Below are 18,957 nucleotides of genomic sequence, written 5' to 3'. Positions count from 1 at the left end.
CCCTATGGTACCCCACTAGTCACTGCCTGCCACTCAGAAAAAGACCCGTTTATTCCAACTCTTTGCTTTCTGTCTGCCAACCAGTTCTCTATCCAAGTCAATACCTTGCCCCCAATCCCATGTGCCTTAATTTTACACGCTAATCTCTTATGCGGGACCTTATCGAAAGCCTTTTGAAAATCCAAATACACCACATCCACTGGTTCTCCCATATCTATTTCACCAGTTACATCCTCAAAAAATTCCAGTAGATTAGTCAAGCACGATTTACCCTTTGTAAAGCCATGTTGACTTTGTCCGATCCGGTCACTTTTTTCCAAGTGCTCTGCTATTACATCCTTTATAATGGACTCTAGCATTTTCCCCACTACCAATGTCAGGCTTACCGGTCTGTAATTCCCCGTTTTCTCTCTACCACCCTTCTTGAACAGTGGGGTAACATTAGCTACCCGCCAATCCATGGGTACTGTTCCAGAGTCTATCGAATTTTGGAAGATGACCAGCAATGCATCTATTATTTCTAGGGCCACTTCCTTACGTACCCGAGGATGTAGATTATCAGGCCCTGGGGATTTATCGGCCCTCAATCCCATCAATTTCCCTAACACCATTTCTCTACAAATACTGATTTCTATCAGTTCCTCCCTTTCATTAGACCCTATATTCCCCGACATCTCTGGGAGGTTATTTGTGTCCTCCTTTGTGAAGACAGAACCAAAGTATGTATTTAATTGGTCTGCCATTTCTTTGTTCCCCATTATAAATTCCCCTGATTCTGACTGCAAGGGACCTACGCTTGACTTCACCAATCTTTTTCTCTTCACATATCTATAAAAGCTTTTACAGTCAGTTTTTATGTACCCTGCAAGCTTACTCTCATACTCTATTTTCCCCCTCTTAATTAATCCCTTTGTCCTCCTTTGTTGGATCCTAAACTGCTCCCAATCCTCAGGTATACTGCTTTTTCTGGCCAATTTATATGTCCTCTCCTTGGATCTTATGCTATCCCTAATTTCCCTTGTTAGCCACGGTTGAGTCACCTTTTTTGTTTTATTTTTATGCCAAACTGGGATGAACAAATTCTGTAGTTCATCCATGCGATCTTTGAATGTTTGCCATTGCCCATCCACCGTCAACCCTTTGAGTGACATTCCCCAATCCATCCTACCCAACTCGCACCTCATACCATCGTAGTCGCCTTTATTTAAATTCAGGACCCTAGTCTCTGAGTCAACTATTTCACTCTCCATCTTAATGAAGAATTCTATCATATTATGATCGCTCCGACCCAAGGGACCTCGCACAACAAGATTGCTAATTAATCCTTTCTCATTAATTAATACCCAGTCTAAGATGGCCTGATCTCTAGTTGGTTCCTCAACATATTGGTCCAGGAAACCATCCCGTATACACTCCAGGAATTCCTCCTCCACAGTATTGTTTCTAATTTGGTTAGCCCAATCTATATGTAGATTAAAGTCACCCATGATAACTGCTGTGCCCTTATTGCACACTTCTCTGATTTCCCATTTAATGCCATCCCCGACCTCCGCATTACTGTTTGGAGGTCTATATATCACTCCCACTAAGGTTTTCTGCCCCTTGGTATTTCTCAGTTCTACCCATACAGATTCCACATCATCAGAGCTAATATCCTTCATTTCAATTGTGTTAATCCCCTCTTTAACCAGCAATGCTACCCCACCTCCTTTTCCTTTCTGCCTATCTTTCCTGAATATTGAATACCCCTGGATGTTGAGTTCCCAGCCTTGGCCACCCTGGAGCCATGTTTCCGTAATCCCAATCATATCATATTCGTTTACCTCTATTTGCGCAGCTAATTCATCCACCTTATTATGAATGCTCCTCGCATTAAGACACAAAACCTTCAGGCTTGTTTTTTTAACGCTCTTAGATCTTTTAGAATTATTATTTACTGTGGCCATGTTTGCTTTAAACCCTTGGGCCTAGAAATTCAGTTGGGCGCGCCAGCCGTTAGCGCCTTAGGAGGAGTAGATCTCGAGCGCTAGGCGCTTATCGCCCGGGCGCAGCGCGATCTGCGCCTCTCCCCAACTTCAGGACACATTTAGCGCCGGCGCAAAGTCTTAGCGCGCGCCCTGCTGCGCGCGCAGATCATGACGTCATTTAATAGTGCAACGCCCTTTGTGCGCCCCAAACCGGAACTTCACTCACGCCGGCCCATTGTGCGCCGGGCGGCCCGAGCGACTGTGAAGTGGAACGGTACACAGGCCAGCCGGGCCGCGGGGAGCGCTAATTAAAGGGCACTTACCCAGCAGTATAAAGGCCAGCCATTTTGCAGCATTCACTCTTGTGCAGCGGTTTTTTGGACAGAGACCAAGGAGGAGAGTTTACTGGTTTGGACCAACACTTGGACAGGTATTTTTGGCTCAGGCCAGAGCTTACCAATTATCTTTGCCTTCATTCAGAGCTCAGTGTTTGCCAGCATATAATGGGGGCTGCATTGGGTGGCAACGCTGAATTTCAGCCTTATGCCAGAAGGGCTTACAGACGCCGTGCGAGAGTGGCAGCCCTGGCTAGACGCAGAGGGGGCAACAGGCGTCGCCAACTGAGGCCTTACCCACGCAGGGTATACCGCCAGCAGACCTCCTATCTGACCATGTCTGCCGCGATGTGTGTTAGGAGGCTGCGATTCCGAAGGGAGGTGGTTGCAGACATTTTTATGCCAAACTGGGATGAACAAATTCTGTAGTTCATCCATGCGATCTTTGAATGTTTGCCATTGCCCATCCACCGTCAACCCTTTGAGTGACATTCCCCAATCCATCCTACCCAACTCGCACCTCATACCATCGTAGTCGCCTTTATTTAAATTCAGGACCCTAGTCTCTGAGTCAACTATTTCACTCTCCATCTTAATGAAGAATTCTATCATATTATGATCGCTCCGACCCAAGGGACCTCGCACAACAAGATTGCTAATTAATCCTTTCTCATTAAATAATACCCAGTCTAAGATGGCCTGATCTCTAGTTGGTTCCTCAACATATTGGTCCAGGAAACCATCCCGTATACACTCCAGGAATTCCTCCTCCACAGTATTGTTTCTAATTTGGTTAGCCCAATCTATATGTAGATTAAAGTCACCCATGATAACTGCTGTGCCCTTATTGCACACTTCTCTGATTTCCCATTTAATGCCATCCCCGACCTCCGCATTACTGTTTGGAGGTCTATATATCACTCCCACTAAGGTTTTCTGCCCCTTGGTATTTCTCAGTTCTACCCATACAGATTCCACATCATCAGAGCTAATATCCTTCATTTCAATTGTGTTAATCCCCTCTTTAACCAGCAATGCTACCCCACCTCCTTTTCCTTTCTGCCTATCTTTCCTGAATATTGAATACCCCTGGATGTTGAGTTCCCAGCCTTGGCCACCCTGGAGCCATGTTTCCGTAATCCCAATCATATCATATTCGTTTACCTCTATTTGCGCAGCTAATTCATCCACCTTATTATGAATGCTCCTCGCATTAAGACACAAAACCTTCAGGCTTGTTTTTTTAACGCTCTTAGATCTTTTAGAATTATTATTTACTGTGGCCATGTTTGCTTTAAACCCTTGGGCCTAGAAATTCAGTTGGGCGCGCCAGCCGTTAGCGCCTTAGGAGGAGTAGATCTCGAGCGCTAGGCGCTTATCGCCCGGGCGCAGCGCGATCTGCGCCTCTCCCCAACTTCAGGACACATTTAGCGCCGGCGCAAAGTCTTAGCGCACGCCCTGCTGCGCGCGCAGATCATGACGTCATTTAATAGTGCAACGCCCTTTGTGCGCCCCAAACCGGAACTTCACTCACGCCGGCCCATTGTGCGCCGGGCGGCCCGAGCGACTGTGAAGTGGAACGGTACACAGGCCAGCCGGGCCGCGGGGAGCGCTAATTAAAGGGCACTTACCCAGCAGTATAAAGGCCAGCCATTTTGCAGCATTCACTCTTGTGCAGCGGTTTTTTGGACAGAGACCAAGGAGGAGAGTTTACTGGTTTGGACCAACACTTGGACAGGTATTTTTGGCTCAGGCCAGAGCTTACCAATTATCTTTGCCTTCATTCAGAGCTCAGTGTTTGCCAGCATATAATGGGGGCTGCATTGGGTGGCAACGCTGAATTTCAGCCTTATGCCAGAAGGGCTTACAGACGCCGTGCGAGAGTGGCAGCCCTGGCTAGACGCAGAGGGGGCAACAGGCGTCGCCAACTGAGGCCTTACCCACGCAGGGTATACCGCCAGCAGACCTCCTATCTGACCATGTCTGCCGCGATGTGTGTTAGGAGGCTGCGATTCCGAAGGGAGGTGGTTGCAGACATCTGCCGGCTGCTTCAGAGAGATCTGCAGCCACAGCTGATGCGCAGGACGTCTCTGTCGGTGGCAGTGAAGGTGACGGTGGCTCTCAACTTCTATGCCTCCGGCTCCTTCCAATCCGCTACTGGGGACATCGCTAACATCTCCCAGTTCGCCGTGCATTGCTGCATCCGCCAGGTGACCGAAGCCCTTTTCAGAAGGAGACATCAATTCATCTCCTTCCCCATGACCCTGGACAAGCAGCAGCAGCGTGCAGTGGGGTTTGCAAGAATAGCGGGCTTCCCCATGGTGCAGGGCGCCATTGACTGCACGCATGTGGCTTTGCGGGCACCTCTTGAGCATGCCGAGGATTACCGCAACCGGAAGGGCTACCATTCCCTCAATGTACAGCTGGTGTGTGACCACAGGCAGTGCATCCTAGCTGTCAATGCCCGCTTTCCAGGCAGCAGCCACGATGCCTTTATCCTGCGACAGACAACTGTGGCTGACATGTTCCAGACACAGCCTCCCCCAAGAGGATGGCTTATCGGGGACAAAGGCTATCCTTTGTGTACCTGGCTCATGACCCCGCTCCGCGCGCCCACGACCCCTGCTGAAGAGGCATACAACGAGAGCCATCAAGCGACGAGGAACCTCATAGAACAAACAATCGGCGTGCTCAAGCAACGGTTCCGCTGTCTCGATCGCTCCGGGGGAGCCCTCCAGTATTCGCAGGATCGAGTCTCCCAATTCGTCGTCGTTTGCTGCATGCTGCACAACCTGGCTATCCGCAGGACTCAGGCACTGCCACCTCACGTTGGACCACCACCTCAGGAGGAGGAGCAGGAGGAGCATGAGGACGACGAGGACGAGGAGTACCAGCCCAGGAGGGACACACAAGGTCCAAGGGCCGCCCGTCGGCGGCTTATTGAACGTCACTTCTAGGCCCCCTGTCAGGGAATGGCTTGTGCCAATGATAGAACATGATTGCAGCCGCTACGCAAGCCCTCAGCCGGTTAAGGCAACAAACACTTCAAAGATCAAACATGGACAATGTGAATAAATAAAATGCTTTATTGTACAAACTCTGGGCCCTTCCCACATGAAAACCAAAAACAGACGAAACCCCCAAAAAACACTCAAACACATTACTCGCTCCCACAACCTGGAGAGGATTAACAAAATAGGGCAACTAAAATGGCCGTCATTCTCGGCCTTCGTCAAAAACAAACATCACATCATCGGCCTTCAAAAAACAAACATCCAATTCTCGGCCTCAAGAAACAAACACAAATGGCCACACATTCGACTATTTGGCCCGCTAGGGCGATGCCTTGGCCATCTTTGGGTGGCCCCTGCCCGCCCTGCTGCTCCGCCTCAAAGTAAGGCCATTGGCTGCTGCAAGGCTGGGGGCAGGCTCCTGAGGGGCACATGTCTTGACGGCAGATGCCCTTGGGGGTCGGCCTAGTTGAGGTCTGGTCGTCGAGCGGGCGGCTGTTGATTGCTGCAGCTGTGGCTGGCCAGCATCAGTCGCTGCAGCAGCTCCTGGCAGCTCCACTGGGGGAGTGGCAGTGGCGGCTGGAGGAATGGCGGCAAGCTGGCGGATGGCAGGCGCTCGCTGGTCGCCTGAGACACTGGCACTCGCCCGGGCCAGCACTGCAGCATGCGCACCAATCTGCCGAGGGACAGACCGCTGTGCTGCTGCAGCGCGCCGGGTGCCCTGGCGATGCCTGGCTGACACAGCGAGTGTGGCAGCAGTGAGTGCCCGTGTTGACCTGTTCACTGACCGCAGCAGAGCAGCCAGTGACTGGACGGCACCACTGATCACCTGGCCAGTCGCTGACAGATCTGCCCGGTATTCCGCCCGACTGGTGGCCTCTAAGGGCCCGAACTCGGCCACACTCCGAGAGAGGGAATCGATGGACTCAGGCAACCGTGCCACTGCCGCCATGAGCTCCGTGTGCCGGCGCTCCGAGTCCGCGGATAAGTCTTTGAGGCGTTCCATCTCCTCGGCGAAGAGCATCTCCTGACTGGAGGCCGGACTCTCCCTCTGGGGAGAAGGCCGCCGAGCTGGCCGACCCTTCCTGTGTTGCTGGAGGCCGCTGGGCCCAGCAATTGGACTCCCCTCCGACGCATCCCCCCTCTGGGGAGAAGGCCGCCGAGCTTCCACCCCCCTCCCGCCTTTCTGCAGCACGCAGGTCCCAGGAGCTCCCCTCCCCTTCGACACTTCCGCCACGCTGCCCTCCAGGGAAGACGTGTCCCCTACATTGGCCTGGGTGGCCGCGGCTGAGGGTTCCCCTGATGGGCCGCCTTCCTCTTGCTCCTCCTCCTGCTCCTCCTCAGAGGGTCTGTCACTGGCGAGTTGAGGGACCTCCTCTTGACCATCTGAAAGCAGGAAGGCACAAGAGTAGCTTTAGAGTGAGGAGAGGGCATCAGTGCGGGATGCATGAGTGATGGCATTCAGCGCATTGGTCGGACAGTGGCAAAGGATGTAGATCTGATGCGCAAGTGGGACGAGAGAGGTGCAAAAGGTGATGTCCTTACCATTGCTGCCCAGAACAGGGTCGGCATCTCCACATGCAATGGGCCCAATCACCCGGCCACCCATGAGGCGCTCCACGCGATGTTGCAGGTCGGTGAGTGGCTGGATATGGGGTCGGCCTCCCCCGGTCGCAGTCCGGCTCTTGCGATTATTCGCCAGCTTGGCCTGCAAGAGAAAGGACGGCCTCTAAGTACAGTGTGTCGCCGTGATCTTGTGTGCACTGCCTCCCATGGTGGAATAGCCTGGCCAGTGTGTCGCCATGATCTGGTGTGCACTGCCTCCCATGGTGGAATAGCCTGGCCAGTGTGTCGCCATGATCTGGTGTGCAATGCCTCCCATGGTGGAATAGCTTGGCCAGTGTGTTAAGTGCAGAATGTGCAATTGATGCTCATGCCTGTCCCATAGCTGCTGGATGAAGGCTGGCCATTAGAGCTTTCAGGTCCCTTTGCCCATAATGTGAGGTGCACATGCAAGGATGAGGAGGTCATTGGAAAGGGTACTCACCCTGACAATGCGTGTGAGGTCATTTAACTTTTTGCGGCATTGGGCACCGGTCTTGGGGACGTCGCTGTTGGCTGACAGCTTGCTGGCGACATGCCTCCAGGCTCTCCTGTAGACGCGGACCGTCGCCTTCTTGCCATTGTCCGGGTACAAAACATGGCGCCTCTTCTCCACAGCAGCAAGCAGCACACTCAGATCACGCTCTGAGAAGCGCTGCGCACGTTCACAGGCCTTCTCCATGTCTTCAGGCGCTATTTGGGTCCAGCAGCAGTGTTCAGGCCTAGCTGGAGGGCTCCACTATCCAGGGCGTGGCAGCAGACACAGTCGACCCTTCCCCCTTAAGAGCTGGCCGGCGCCAGGGTGTCTGCTGTCAATCACGAGATGGCCGCACCTGCGCTGCGCCCGGCCTCGGCGCTATCGATCACCACCTCCGGCTTAGCGCCCAAAGAGAGGCGTCCAGCAGCAGTTTTAGCGCTCGCCCGAACTAGTAGGGTGAAGCTAATGAATATCGGAGAAGTTGCATAGATTTGGCAGCGGCCGCAAACTTTAGCGGACGCCCCACTTTAGCGCCCCAAAAGTGGCGTCAATGAATTTCTAGGCCTTGATTTCTCTGCCTGTCACTTTTGTTTTTCTCCTTCCTGTCTTTTGCTTTTATCCTTGTTTCCCTTTCCTCTGTTTCCCCGCTCAGGTTCCCAACCCCCTGCCATTTTAGTTTAAACCCTCCCCCAGAGCACTAGCAAACACACCCCCTTGGACATCGGTCCCGGCCCTGCCCAGGTGCAAACCTTCCGGTTTGAACTGGTCCCACCTCCCCCAGAACCAGTTCCAATGTCCCAGGAATTTGAATCCCTCCCCCGGCACCATTCCTCTAGCCACGTATTCATCTGAAATATCCTTCTATTTTTACTCTGACTAGCATGTGGCGCTGGTAGCAATCCTGAGATTACTACCTTTGAGGTCCTGTTTTTTAATTTACCTCCTAACTCCCTATATTCAGCTTTTAGGACCTCATCCCATTTTTTACCTATATCGTTGGTACCTATATGCACCACGACAACTGGTTGTTCACCCTCCCCCTCCAGAATGCCCTGCAGCCACTCCGAGACATCCTTGACCCTTGCACCAGGGAGGCAACACACCATCCTGGAGTCTCGTTTGCGGCCACAGAAACGCCTATCTATTCCCCTTACAATATAATCCCCTATTACTATAGCTCTACCCCTCTTTTTCCTCCCGTCCGGTGCAGCAGTGCCACCCCTGGTGCCAGGAAGTTGGCTGCTGCTGCCTTCCCCTGGTAAGCCATCCCCCCCATCAGTATCCAAAGTGGTATATCTGTTTGAGAGGGGGATGGCCACAGGGGACCCCTGCACTACCTGCCTGTGCCTAGTACTGTGCTTGTTGATCACCCGTTCCCTTTCTGCCTGTGCCACCTTTATCTGCGGTGTGACCAACTGATTAAACGTGCTATTCACGACGTCCTCAGCATCGCGAATGGTCCAGTATGTATCCAATCGCTGCTCCAGCACCGCAATGCAGTCTGCCAGTAGCTGCAGCTGGACACAGTTCCTGCACACGTAGTTGTCAGGGACACAGGAAGTGTCCCTGAGATCCCACATAGCGCAGGAGGAGCGTACCATGGCACCGGGCTGTCCTGCCATGACTTACCCTTTAATTAATTGAAATTAAATTAAATCAAATCAATCCCACCAATTACACTACAGATAAATGATATATTTTAGGGCCCTGGTTTACTAACAGTCCACGCTACACCACCGAGACCCTAGAAACTATAAACCACAGAGTTAGAGTTTAAAAAAGAAAGAAATACTCACCAACCAATCACATACCTGCTTTCTGGTGACGCCACACTTCGATTACTTTTTACTTCTCTCCCTCTCTGAGATTGGAGATTAGTACGCCCTGAGGCCTACCTGGTCCTTTTAAAGCCTCGCCGCTCGCGTTTCCCGCTGCCGCCGCTGCCTGACACTCTGAGGCCTACCTGGTCTCTGGGGGCCTTTTAAAGCCTCGCCGCTCGCGTTTCCCGCCGCCGCTGCCGCTGGCGCTCTGAGGCCTACCTGGTCTCTGGGGGCCTTTTAAAGCCTCGCCGCTCGCGTTTCCCGCCGCCGCCGCTGCCGCTGATGCTCTGAGGCCTACCTGGTCTCTGGGGGCCTTTTAAAGCCTCGCCACTCGTGTTTCCCACCGCCGCCGCTGACGCTAGGTGAAGTCCTCTACCGCGTCCGGGGTTCGGCAGGCCCCAACCAACATATCCAGTGAACCCCGAAACCGCAAACCAGCCCAGTTGTCAAGGATTCATTTGGTGAGCATTATCCCTGGTCCTTTAGAGTCCAACTTAGCTGGTAAGGTGGGATTGGGAGGGGTGAGATATTTGTCTACTGTAATTTTCCTTCGTGTATGTCAAAGTGTTTCCCCATTTTATTAGAGTGTTATTATTGTGTTGTATTTTCTTTCTCAAATAAAATTCAAAGTTCTTGCACCAAAACCAGTTGTCTGCTGCACTTTTATCACAACCCCCAAATAAGTCCACGATCTAGAACCAAGGGAGTGGGAGCGATTCGAACTGCTCATAAGTCAGAGGTGAAGCTGAACCCACACACCACCCCCTACAGAATGGCGACTGCGACAGGAGCTTGGCAAAAGGGATGTGATGCAGTGGACACTGTTTTTGAGGAGAGAACTGTGGTGTATGTAACCTGTTCCACCTTAAGAGAACTTAAGCCTGGTCCACCTTAAGAAAGGTACTACTTTCTTTGGCTGCTGTATACGTAATACCGGTGGTGACCACACCGGTATATAAGCACAGTGTAATAATATTGTATTCAGTTCAGCCCTGACCTTCGACTAGTAAAGACCTGTTAAAGTTATTCTTGTGGTCTGTGTGCAGTGATTCATATTAACCATAACTGGAACACACAGACTTAACAGTGGCGACGAGTACGATCTTACCCTGCGGCAGAGATACATCCAAGGCAGTTTAACGGGCGTCGAGAAGAGGCATCCGCCCTCATCATCCTGCTGAGAAAAGACTCGGGTCTGAAGAGCAAAGGAAGAATCCTGACACGAAGCCTTCCATCAGCGACAGGCAGTGATCATCCCTTCTACCACGGTGGTGGGTAAGCCGATCAGCGACGAGCAGCAAGTCGGCCACGTTGGCTGTGGAGTAGGGGAGGGAAAACGGAGGATATAAGGGCGGAGAACTCGACCACGGCCGGGGAAAAGAGCCGGACAGAAGTCGGGGCCAGAGGCGCTGAGACTGGGGCAGCGTAAGGCACGGGAGCCGCGGTGAATGCAAACGCAGCCGGTGTAAAAGACCGGGCTGCAAGCGGGCTGGGAGACGCAACAGCGTCGAGAGAGAGCTCGACCGCGACCGGTGAAAAAGGCTGGGCAGCTACCAAGGCCGCGAGGCGCAGCGACCGGGACAGCGTAAGGTGCGGGAGAAAATTTAAAAAAACCGCGGAGAACTCAGCCGCAGCCGGTGGAAAGGACCGGACTGCAAGAGGGGCTGGGAGGCACGAATTGAGAACCGCTGGGGAGGCACGAACGGCAGCAATACGGCAATCGCCATTACAGCCAGCGGGGGAGAAAGGCAAACGCGGGAAGCCGCCATTTTCGTAGGCGGGGGAAGAAGACAAGCGCGGGAAGCCGCCATTTTAGTAGGCGGGGGAAGAAGACAAGCGCGGGAAACCGCCATTTTAAAATAAAAGAGAATTTTTTTTTGTTTCTCACGAAGATTGCAAGGATGCCTAAACATGGGAACATTAATGCCTTCGACAGTGATATAGAAGACTGGGCTATGTATGTAGAACGCATACAAAACTATTGTAAGGCAAATAAAATTCCTGAGACAGATAAAGCACTAACATTACTAAACTTAATGGGTGCGAAGACATACGGGCAATTGAAACACCTGTTATCACCAGATGAACCGGCGGATAAGACGTTCGAACAGATTGTTACTGTCCTAAAAAATCATCTTAGCCCCACGCCGCTGATGCTAGCGGAACGATTTAAATTTTACGACAGAAGACAGCGGCAAAATGAAAGCAATGCTGAATATTTGATGGAATTACGTAAGCTAGCAAAATATTGTCAGTTTGGAATGGGACTGACAGAGGCACTTCGAGATAGATTTGTGTGTGGTTTATTTAAACAGGATACACAAAGGCGACTGCTCGAGGAGAATGAGCTGTCTCTCGAGAAGGCGGTCACTATGGCAGCAGCACACGAGGCCGCAGCGAGAGGCACGGCAGTAATGCAGCTACGGCCACCGGAACTCGGTACAAACAAATTGGGTTTGAGTTCTGTCAAATGTTATCGTTGTGGAAAGACAACGCACGATCAGAACCAGTGTTGGTTTAAAAACCAAGAATGCAGAACGTGTGGCAGGTTTGGCCACATAGCTAAAGTATGCCTGTCAGGAAAGAAGACCAGCAATAAAAAGTCACCGCAAGGAAAATATGCAAAGGTACACAAGGTGACAAAGAACAGTTTGACTGAACAGAAGTCAGATTCAGACGCTAGCAGTAATGAACTGGATAGCTTAAGAATACACAACGTTGGTAAGGATACAGACCTCCAGACAATTTGGGTCACTCTTAAGATAGCAGGAGTCCAAGTAAAAATGGAATTGGACACTGGATCGGCATTGACGGTCATGAATAAGAAAGATTACAGAAGGTTATTCCAACATATTCCCTTACAGGATACGGAGATTATATTGAAAACGTACACGGGGCAAAGAGTGTACCCCATCGGAAAAATAGAGGTAGAAGTGGTCCACAAGGGCGAAGGAAGCCAAGTAATGGACTTATATGTGCTACCTGAAGGAGGTCCACCACTACTAGGACGGGAGTGGATTAGGAAAATGAATATGGACTGGCACTCCTTGAAAGCACTAACGGTAGATTCCGGGGAAACAGCTGTCAAACCTAAACGATTGTCCAGAATATTGGATGAGGCTAAAGAGGTGTTCCAGCCAGGACTGGGAACACTGAGAGGAATTACAGCAAACATCAAGATTGATGAACATGCACAACCAAAATTTTTTAAAGCCAGACCGGTACCCTATGCAATACGACCTGCGGTTGAAGCTGAGCTGGAAGCACTAGAACGTTCAGGGGTACTGTCTAAAGTAGATTGGAGTGAGTGGGCTACGCCCATTGTTCCCGTTATGAAACATCCTGCGAACAATAAGCCAGGAGATCCAGGGAAGGTTCGCATCTGTGGAGATTTCAAGATCACCGTTAATCCGGTGCTTCACACGGTGCAGTATCCGCTTCCACGGATTGAGGATATTTTCGCTTCACTGTCTGGCTTGAAACACTTCACCAAGATAGACCTGGCGCAGGCGTACTTGCAGATGGAGGTTGAAGAAGAGTCACGCCAATACCTCATGATCAACACGCATCGAGGGTTGTACCGGTACAATAGGCTGGTTTTTGGTGTGGCATCGGCTCCAGCAATTTGGCAGAGGGCCATGGAGCAGGTATTACAGGGAATTCCAGGCACACAATGTTACCTGGACGACATTCTGATCACAGGTGATGGTGATGAACAGCATCTCGCTAACTTGGAACTGGTGCTCAACAGACTGAAAGAGTATGGACTTAGGGTAAATCGGCAGAAATGTGAGTTCTTCCAGAAGCGGATCTCGTACTGTGGTCATGTCATTGACCGGGAGGGGCTTCATAAGTCTCCTGACAAGATAGCGGCAGTTGTAAAGGCTCCCGCTCCGGAGAATGTCTCTCAGTTGAGGTCGTTTCTAGGATTAATTAACTACTACCATAAATTTCTGCCAAATCTATCCACGGTGCTGCATCCGTTGAACGCTCTTTTACAGAAAGGGGTACCATGGGACTGGGGCGAAAACTGTAAGAAGGCATTTCGCAAAAGCAAAGAATTGATCACCTCAGAGGAAGTGTTGGCTCACTTCAACCCGACACTGCCTATTCGGTTGGCTTGTGATGCTTCTCCATATGGTATTGGGGCCGTACTCTCACATAAATTGCCAAATGGCACGGAAAGGCCAGTCGCGTTTGCATCCAGATCATTGACCTCCACTGAGCGCAACTATGCGCAGATCGATAGGGAGGCCCTTAGCCTTGTATGGGGAGTGAAGCAGTTTAATCATTACCTACAGGGCCAAAAATTCACACTTCTGACGGACCATCAACCGTTGGTGTCCATTTTTAACCCTAAGAAGGGTGTTTCGGTGATGACAGCACAGCGTCTCCAGAGATGGTCTCTTTTCTTAGGGGCACATCAATATCAGATAGAATTCAAAGGTACGAAAGAGCATGGCAATGCTGATGGCCTGTCGCACCTGCCACTACCTGAAGGTGAAGACACGACGGAAGTTGACCCTGTTGAGTTATTTCATTCGACCATTATCGAGTGTTTACCTGTCACCAACGCAAGTATTGAAAGAGAAACCAGGAACGACCCGACACTGTCCAGAGTCTACGAGGTGACAGTGAAAGGATGGCCAACACGGGGTGATCCTCTGTTACCGGCATTCTCGGCAAGGCGAGACCAGCTGTCCGTCTGCCATGGTACTTTGATGTACGGGACAAGAGTGATTATTCCTCCCAAGTTAAGGGAAAGAGTTTTAAAAGAACTACATGAAGGTCATCTGGGGGGAGTTAAAATGAAAAGTCTTGCTAGGGCTTACGTATGGTGGCCGGGTATTGACCAACAGATTGAGGAGTTAACGAAAAGCTGCGCTGGGTGTCAAAAAGTGCAAAATGCACCTCCGATTGCACCGCTACACCCATGGGAATGGCCTTCAGCCCCATGGCAATGCGTACACATTGACTTTGCTGGTCCATTCATGGACTCCATGTTCCTAATCGCGGTGGACGCACATTCCAAATGGCCAGAAGTCATCAAGATGAATACCACTACTTCAGAAAAGACAATTGCGGTGTTAAGAACAATATTCGCAAGGAACGGATTGCCAGAACAGATCTGTTCAGACAACGGACCACAGTTTGTATCGGAAGAATTCCAACAATTCTTAAAGAAGAATGGAGTTAAACATTATACCTCTGCCCCATATCATCCGGCGACAAACGGGTTGGCTGAAAAATTTGTCCAGACATTCAAAAAGGCTATTAAGGCCATGAATGATGATCAGATTCCGCTGCAACACAAGGTCGATAAGTTCCTGATGTCATATAGAAACGCCGATCATGCCGTGACTAACCAAAGTCCTGCTATGATGTTTTATAACAGGAGGTTGCGGTCCAAGTTGGACTTGTTAAAACCAAATGTGCGGAGGGAAGTGGAAAACAAACAGTTTCGGCATATTAACAGCAAGACCACTCGAACTTTCGACGTAGGACAACCAGTTTGGGTTGTGGTTCCATAACCAAGGGGCTATGGAAACGACAAATGGCAGTCCGGAACAATCCGGGCCAGACAAGGACCTCTGATGTACACCGTAGATATTGGTCATAATGTGATAAGGCGTCATGCGGATCAACTGGTAGAGTCGAGAGCAAGGGTCGAACCCATGGTTGTGACAGAGACAGCTGTGGAAGACGTTCATGAACCTGAAGCATCTACCTCGGCCGAGAATGTATTTGATGATGATGACACCCAATACATTGGCAACCAACTAGAGGAGGCACCTCAACAACAAGAATCAGAGACCACTGAAAGGCGTTATCCAAGCCGAATCAGAAAGCCTCCTGAGAGACTGAACCTTTGAACTGTTATACCTGAAGTTATATATGTATATATTTATGTTTATTTGGGGATATGACTGTTAAGCTAAAAAGGGAGGATTGTGGTGTATGTAACCTGTTCCACCTTAAGAGAACTTAAGCCTGGTCCACCTTAAGAAAGGTACTACTTTCTTTGGCTGCTGTATACGTAATACTGGTGGTGACCACACCGGTATATAAGCACAGTGTAATAATATTGTATTCAGTTCAGCCCTGACCTTCGACTAGTAAAGACCTGTTAAAGTTATTCTTGTGGTCTGTGTGCAGTGATTCATATTAACCATAACTGGAACACACAGACTTAACAAGAACTAAGATGGAAGAGAGGATTTCCTCTTATGTGTTCGAGAAAGTAAATATAACAAAGAAATGGGTTGCACGCTGAGCTTCCGATGGATGCTGCAGCCAAATGGACTGAGAGCAAGGATCATAAAAAGTCTGTGGAGAAAGCCATCTGGTTGGTCTGCTCCCAGCGACAGATCCAGCTTTTAGATAAACGCATCGAGGCACTGACAGAAGAGCTGCGGGAATCAGCTCAACTGTCTCAAGCAAGGGCAGTAGCAGGGGAAAAATTATTGGCAGAATTAAACGCCCAAAGTCAGGGAAAGATGCAGATAGTAGAGAAACATAGGAACAGACAGGAATACTTTCGGTGTCAGGTCACCGAAGCAAAAAGTAATGAACTAATATTACGAGAAGAGAACGCCCGCCTTGCCAGGCAAGTAAAAGAACAGGAGGAGAGGTTGAGAGACGTACAGGCAGCTTACAAGATAGCAAGCACTAGGGGGTTTGAGGCAGGAGATCACGGCCCCTGTCAGAAGCAGATCGATAGTTTGAACCTTGCTCTGTCCAGGGCAAAAGGCATGGTGTGCCTAATAAGCCTGGGTGCGGCCCGGGTGGAGCTGGAAGTGCAAGAGGAAACTGTTCGGATGCCACCTGTGGCGCCGGGGAACAACCCGGTTTGGCAGCAGGAGGGACGGACGATTTGTGAGGCCGGCAGGGAGTGCACACCACCACCGCCTGTGGCGCCGCGTTTTAACTTGGTTTGGCAGCAGAGAGGGGTGGGCGAACCAATGCAGGAAAGGTCGGAGCCGGGGCCGATGTGCCCTGTCCGGCAGCAAAAGTTTGTCTCGCCCGGCGGTGGTGGGGGTCAAGGACCCCTTGAAAGCCAATTCGTGGCTCCCCATGGCACCCAACAGCTTAGGGCCATGATAAGCCACCTGAGTAAGCTCACCCAAAGGGGGGACCGCTCGGTCCACTTCATGGAAGTGGAACAGGCAGTAGGCATCAACGAATGCGATGACTCCGAGATGGCAAAAATGCTCCTTTTCTCCCTGGATGGCAACCTCTACCAGTCCCTCTCTGCGGAGAGTAAAAAAGGGCAGGGCGGGTATGCTGCTATCCAGGAGGAAGTTCTGGAGGCCATGGGTATGAACGATGGTAGTCCCTTCTCCCGGGTGGAGAGGACAACACAGCTAGCAGGGGAGACCCCACAGGCTTTCGCAGACCGACTGTGGCCTGTGTACAAGAGTGCTTGTAATGGGGATCTCAACTGGGCTCACCTGAATCAGGATGAGCTGGCCCACTGGCTCCGAAGCCTAGTGGCAAACAGCTTGCCCCGGATCAGAACCAAGGCTGAGCTGTGGTTTGACCCAAAAGGCCCCCAGGTCACCGAGGAGACAGTGGTCGGACAACTGACCCTGGCTTACCGGAGCGGTAGAGGGACAGAAGAACACCCACCAAAAGGAAAGGTTCATGAAATGAAACCCAGTAATAAGAAAGAGTGGCACCAGGAAAGGGGTAACCCTTCCAACACGAAGCGTAACTGCTTTGGGTGCGGGTGACGAATGGGCATTGGAGAAGGGACTGTAGGAATAGGTGGAAGGATAACATAGGAAAGAACTCCCCAGCTCCTGCCCCAAGAACCGAAACACCGACCTCTCCCCCCACGTTAGACTCAGTCGTAGCTGCGATCCGAGCTTTATTAAATGGCCCAGGGAAGGTAGCCACCGCCACTGGTGTTTTAACCCCATCTGCCCCACACATCCTAGACCTATGACTAGAACCAGCGCAGCCTGTCTACCTGTGTCCCCTTGAAAGACGCGCCCAGGAAGAGACCTCCCGTAATATGGGGGAATACCTGTGGTGCCAGGTTACGGAAGCCAGGTTAAATGAGCAGGCCTTACGGGAGGAGAACGCAAGATTAACAACGAGAGCTGACGGTTTGGAGGGTCAGCTGAGGGACATTAAAATAGCTCATAAGGTAGCTAGAAGTAGGGGTTATGAAGACTCTGATCAGGGTCCCTGCGAAGAAATGATTAAAAAATTGACCCAAGCCTTGTCTGAGGCCAGAGGCATGGTCTGTTCAATGGCACCAGGGGAAACCCGGGTGGAGTGGGATGAGGAGTGTCAGGAAGCAGAGGATAAGGTTAAAGATAGAGATCCTCAGCCAGCAGCTGTGGCAGACTCACAGACCGCACCGGTGGGGGCAGTGGCTTGTGTCACTGGAGGGGCCGTCCCACCTATTATTTGGGACTCGGACACACCCCCAGTAGCCGGAGCCTTAAGAAAGTCTCGTCGCATGCCACAGCCTAAACTACCGTGGTCACCAGCGTATCAGTTTAAATGGTTCAGCCCCGGAGGGGCCGCAAACCAAAAAAGAATGCCCAAGGTCAGGGATCAGTCTAGAGATAGGGATCCCTAGCCTGCAGCCTTCAACGGTGAGGGACTCACAGGAGAGGTAGCGGTGGGCAAAGAGAACGAGAGGGGTCCCCAGCCTGCGGCCTCAGGCTGCACGGAACCCACAGGACAGGATAGGGACACAGCAGCCACACAGAAGGGGGTAGTGTGCTGCAGTACAGGCGGGCACACTCCCCCGATCATCTGGGATTCAGGGAAACTCCCAGTTTTAAGAAGGACTCTTCGGGTCCGGCGGCACAGACCACCTTACGCCTAGGCGTACAAGCTGCCCAGAGGCCACAAAAGACAGAGGTCGAACAGGAATTAGCCTGGCTGCCCGGAGACAAGCGACGGATGTACATACAGTTTTCTGAAGTATTTAGGTGTGTTTTACAGTTTTGGTAGCTTTAGGTGTATTTTATTCAATTATTTTACAATAAGTAAGTTTAAATTTTGAGACTCGATGACTTGTCAAGCCAGAGAACCCTCTCGGGACATGGCTATCTGTTTTGCGTGTCCCTACAGAGAGGAAATCGGCATAGGAGGTATTATGTCCGTGTATAATTGAGACACGGACTGCAGGAGTTGATTATAACAAGTATTTACTGAATGGAGACAACCTGAAAACTGAAACTACAGAAGCCTGCTGGGGCCTTTTATACAGGGGTGGTCACTGCCGGTACTGCAGTCTGAGACCAGTTATTCCCTTAAAGGTACATACACAACAATTCCTCCCCTTTTAGATAAACAGTACATAACATTCATTTAACAACTAAATAATAACTAATTACAATTACAATTACGGTTGCTAGATACATTGGTTGAAGTTAAGCAATTATAAGTTCAGTCTTTGAGGAGGCTTCCTGATTCTGTCTGGATAACGCCTCTTTAGGATATCAGGTTCTTCTGGCAAGGTTGAGTCGGGATCAATGTCGTTGTTTGGTTCGTCTGCTTCCAATATCACCGATTCTGCGGTAGATGCAATTGGTACTTCGGTTTCATCGCCAGGTGTATCAGATCGTGGTGTGGATTTGACGTTTTCCAGTGACTCTAGAATCTGGTCAGCATGGCATCTTACAATGCTCTCTCCAACGTCCACGGTATACATTAGCGGTCCTTGCCGTGTACAGATCGTTCCTGGCTACCATTTCTCTGTGCGGTAGTCCTGGGCCAAAA

The 18,957-nt window shown here is 50.8% G+C and overlaps 1 protein-coding gene across 1 annotated transcript in view; it reads left to right on the top strand.

Moving 5' to 3' along the window:
• The first annotated feature begins 16,862 nt into the window (after nucleotides 1-16,862).
• The window catches only part of LOC147101113 (uncharacterized), a 38,551-nt gene continuing 36,456 nt past the window's right edge, over nucleotides 16,863-18,957 (top strand). The window contains exon 1 of the mRNA XM_085966013.1: nucleotides 16,863-16,923. Within this exon, the coding sequence (XP_085822139.1) occupies nucleotides 16,863-16,923 (61 nt within the window). The remainder of the gene's footprint in view (nucleotides 16,924-18,957) is intronic.

The sequence above is a fragment of the Somniosus microcephalus genome, chromosome 24 (assembly GCF_052327205.1).
Source record: "Somniosus microcephalus isolate GS21.2 chromosome 24, FLI_Smic_1.0, whole genome shotgun sequence".
Lineage (NCBI taxonomy): Eukaryota > Metazoa > Chordata > Chondrichthyes > Squaliformes > Somniosidae > Somniosus > Somniosus microcephalus.
Note: the sequence above shows the minus strand (reverse complement) of the source record. Positions and strands in the feature narration are given on the sequence as shown.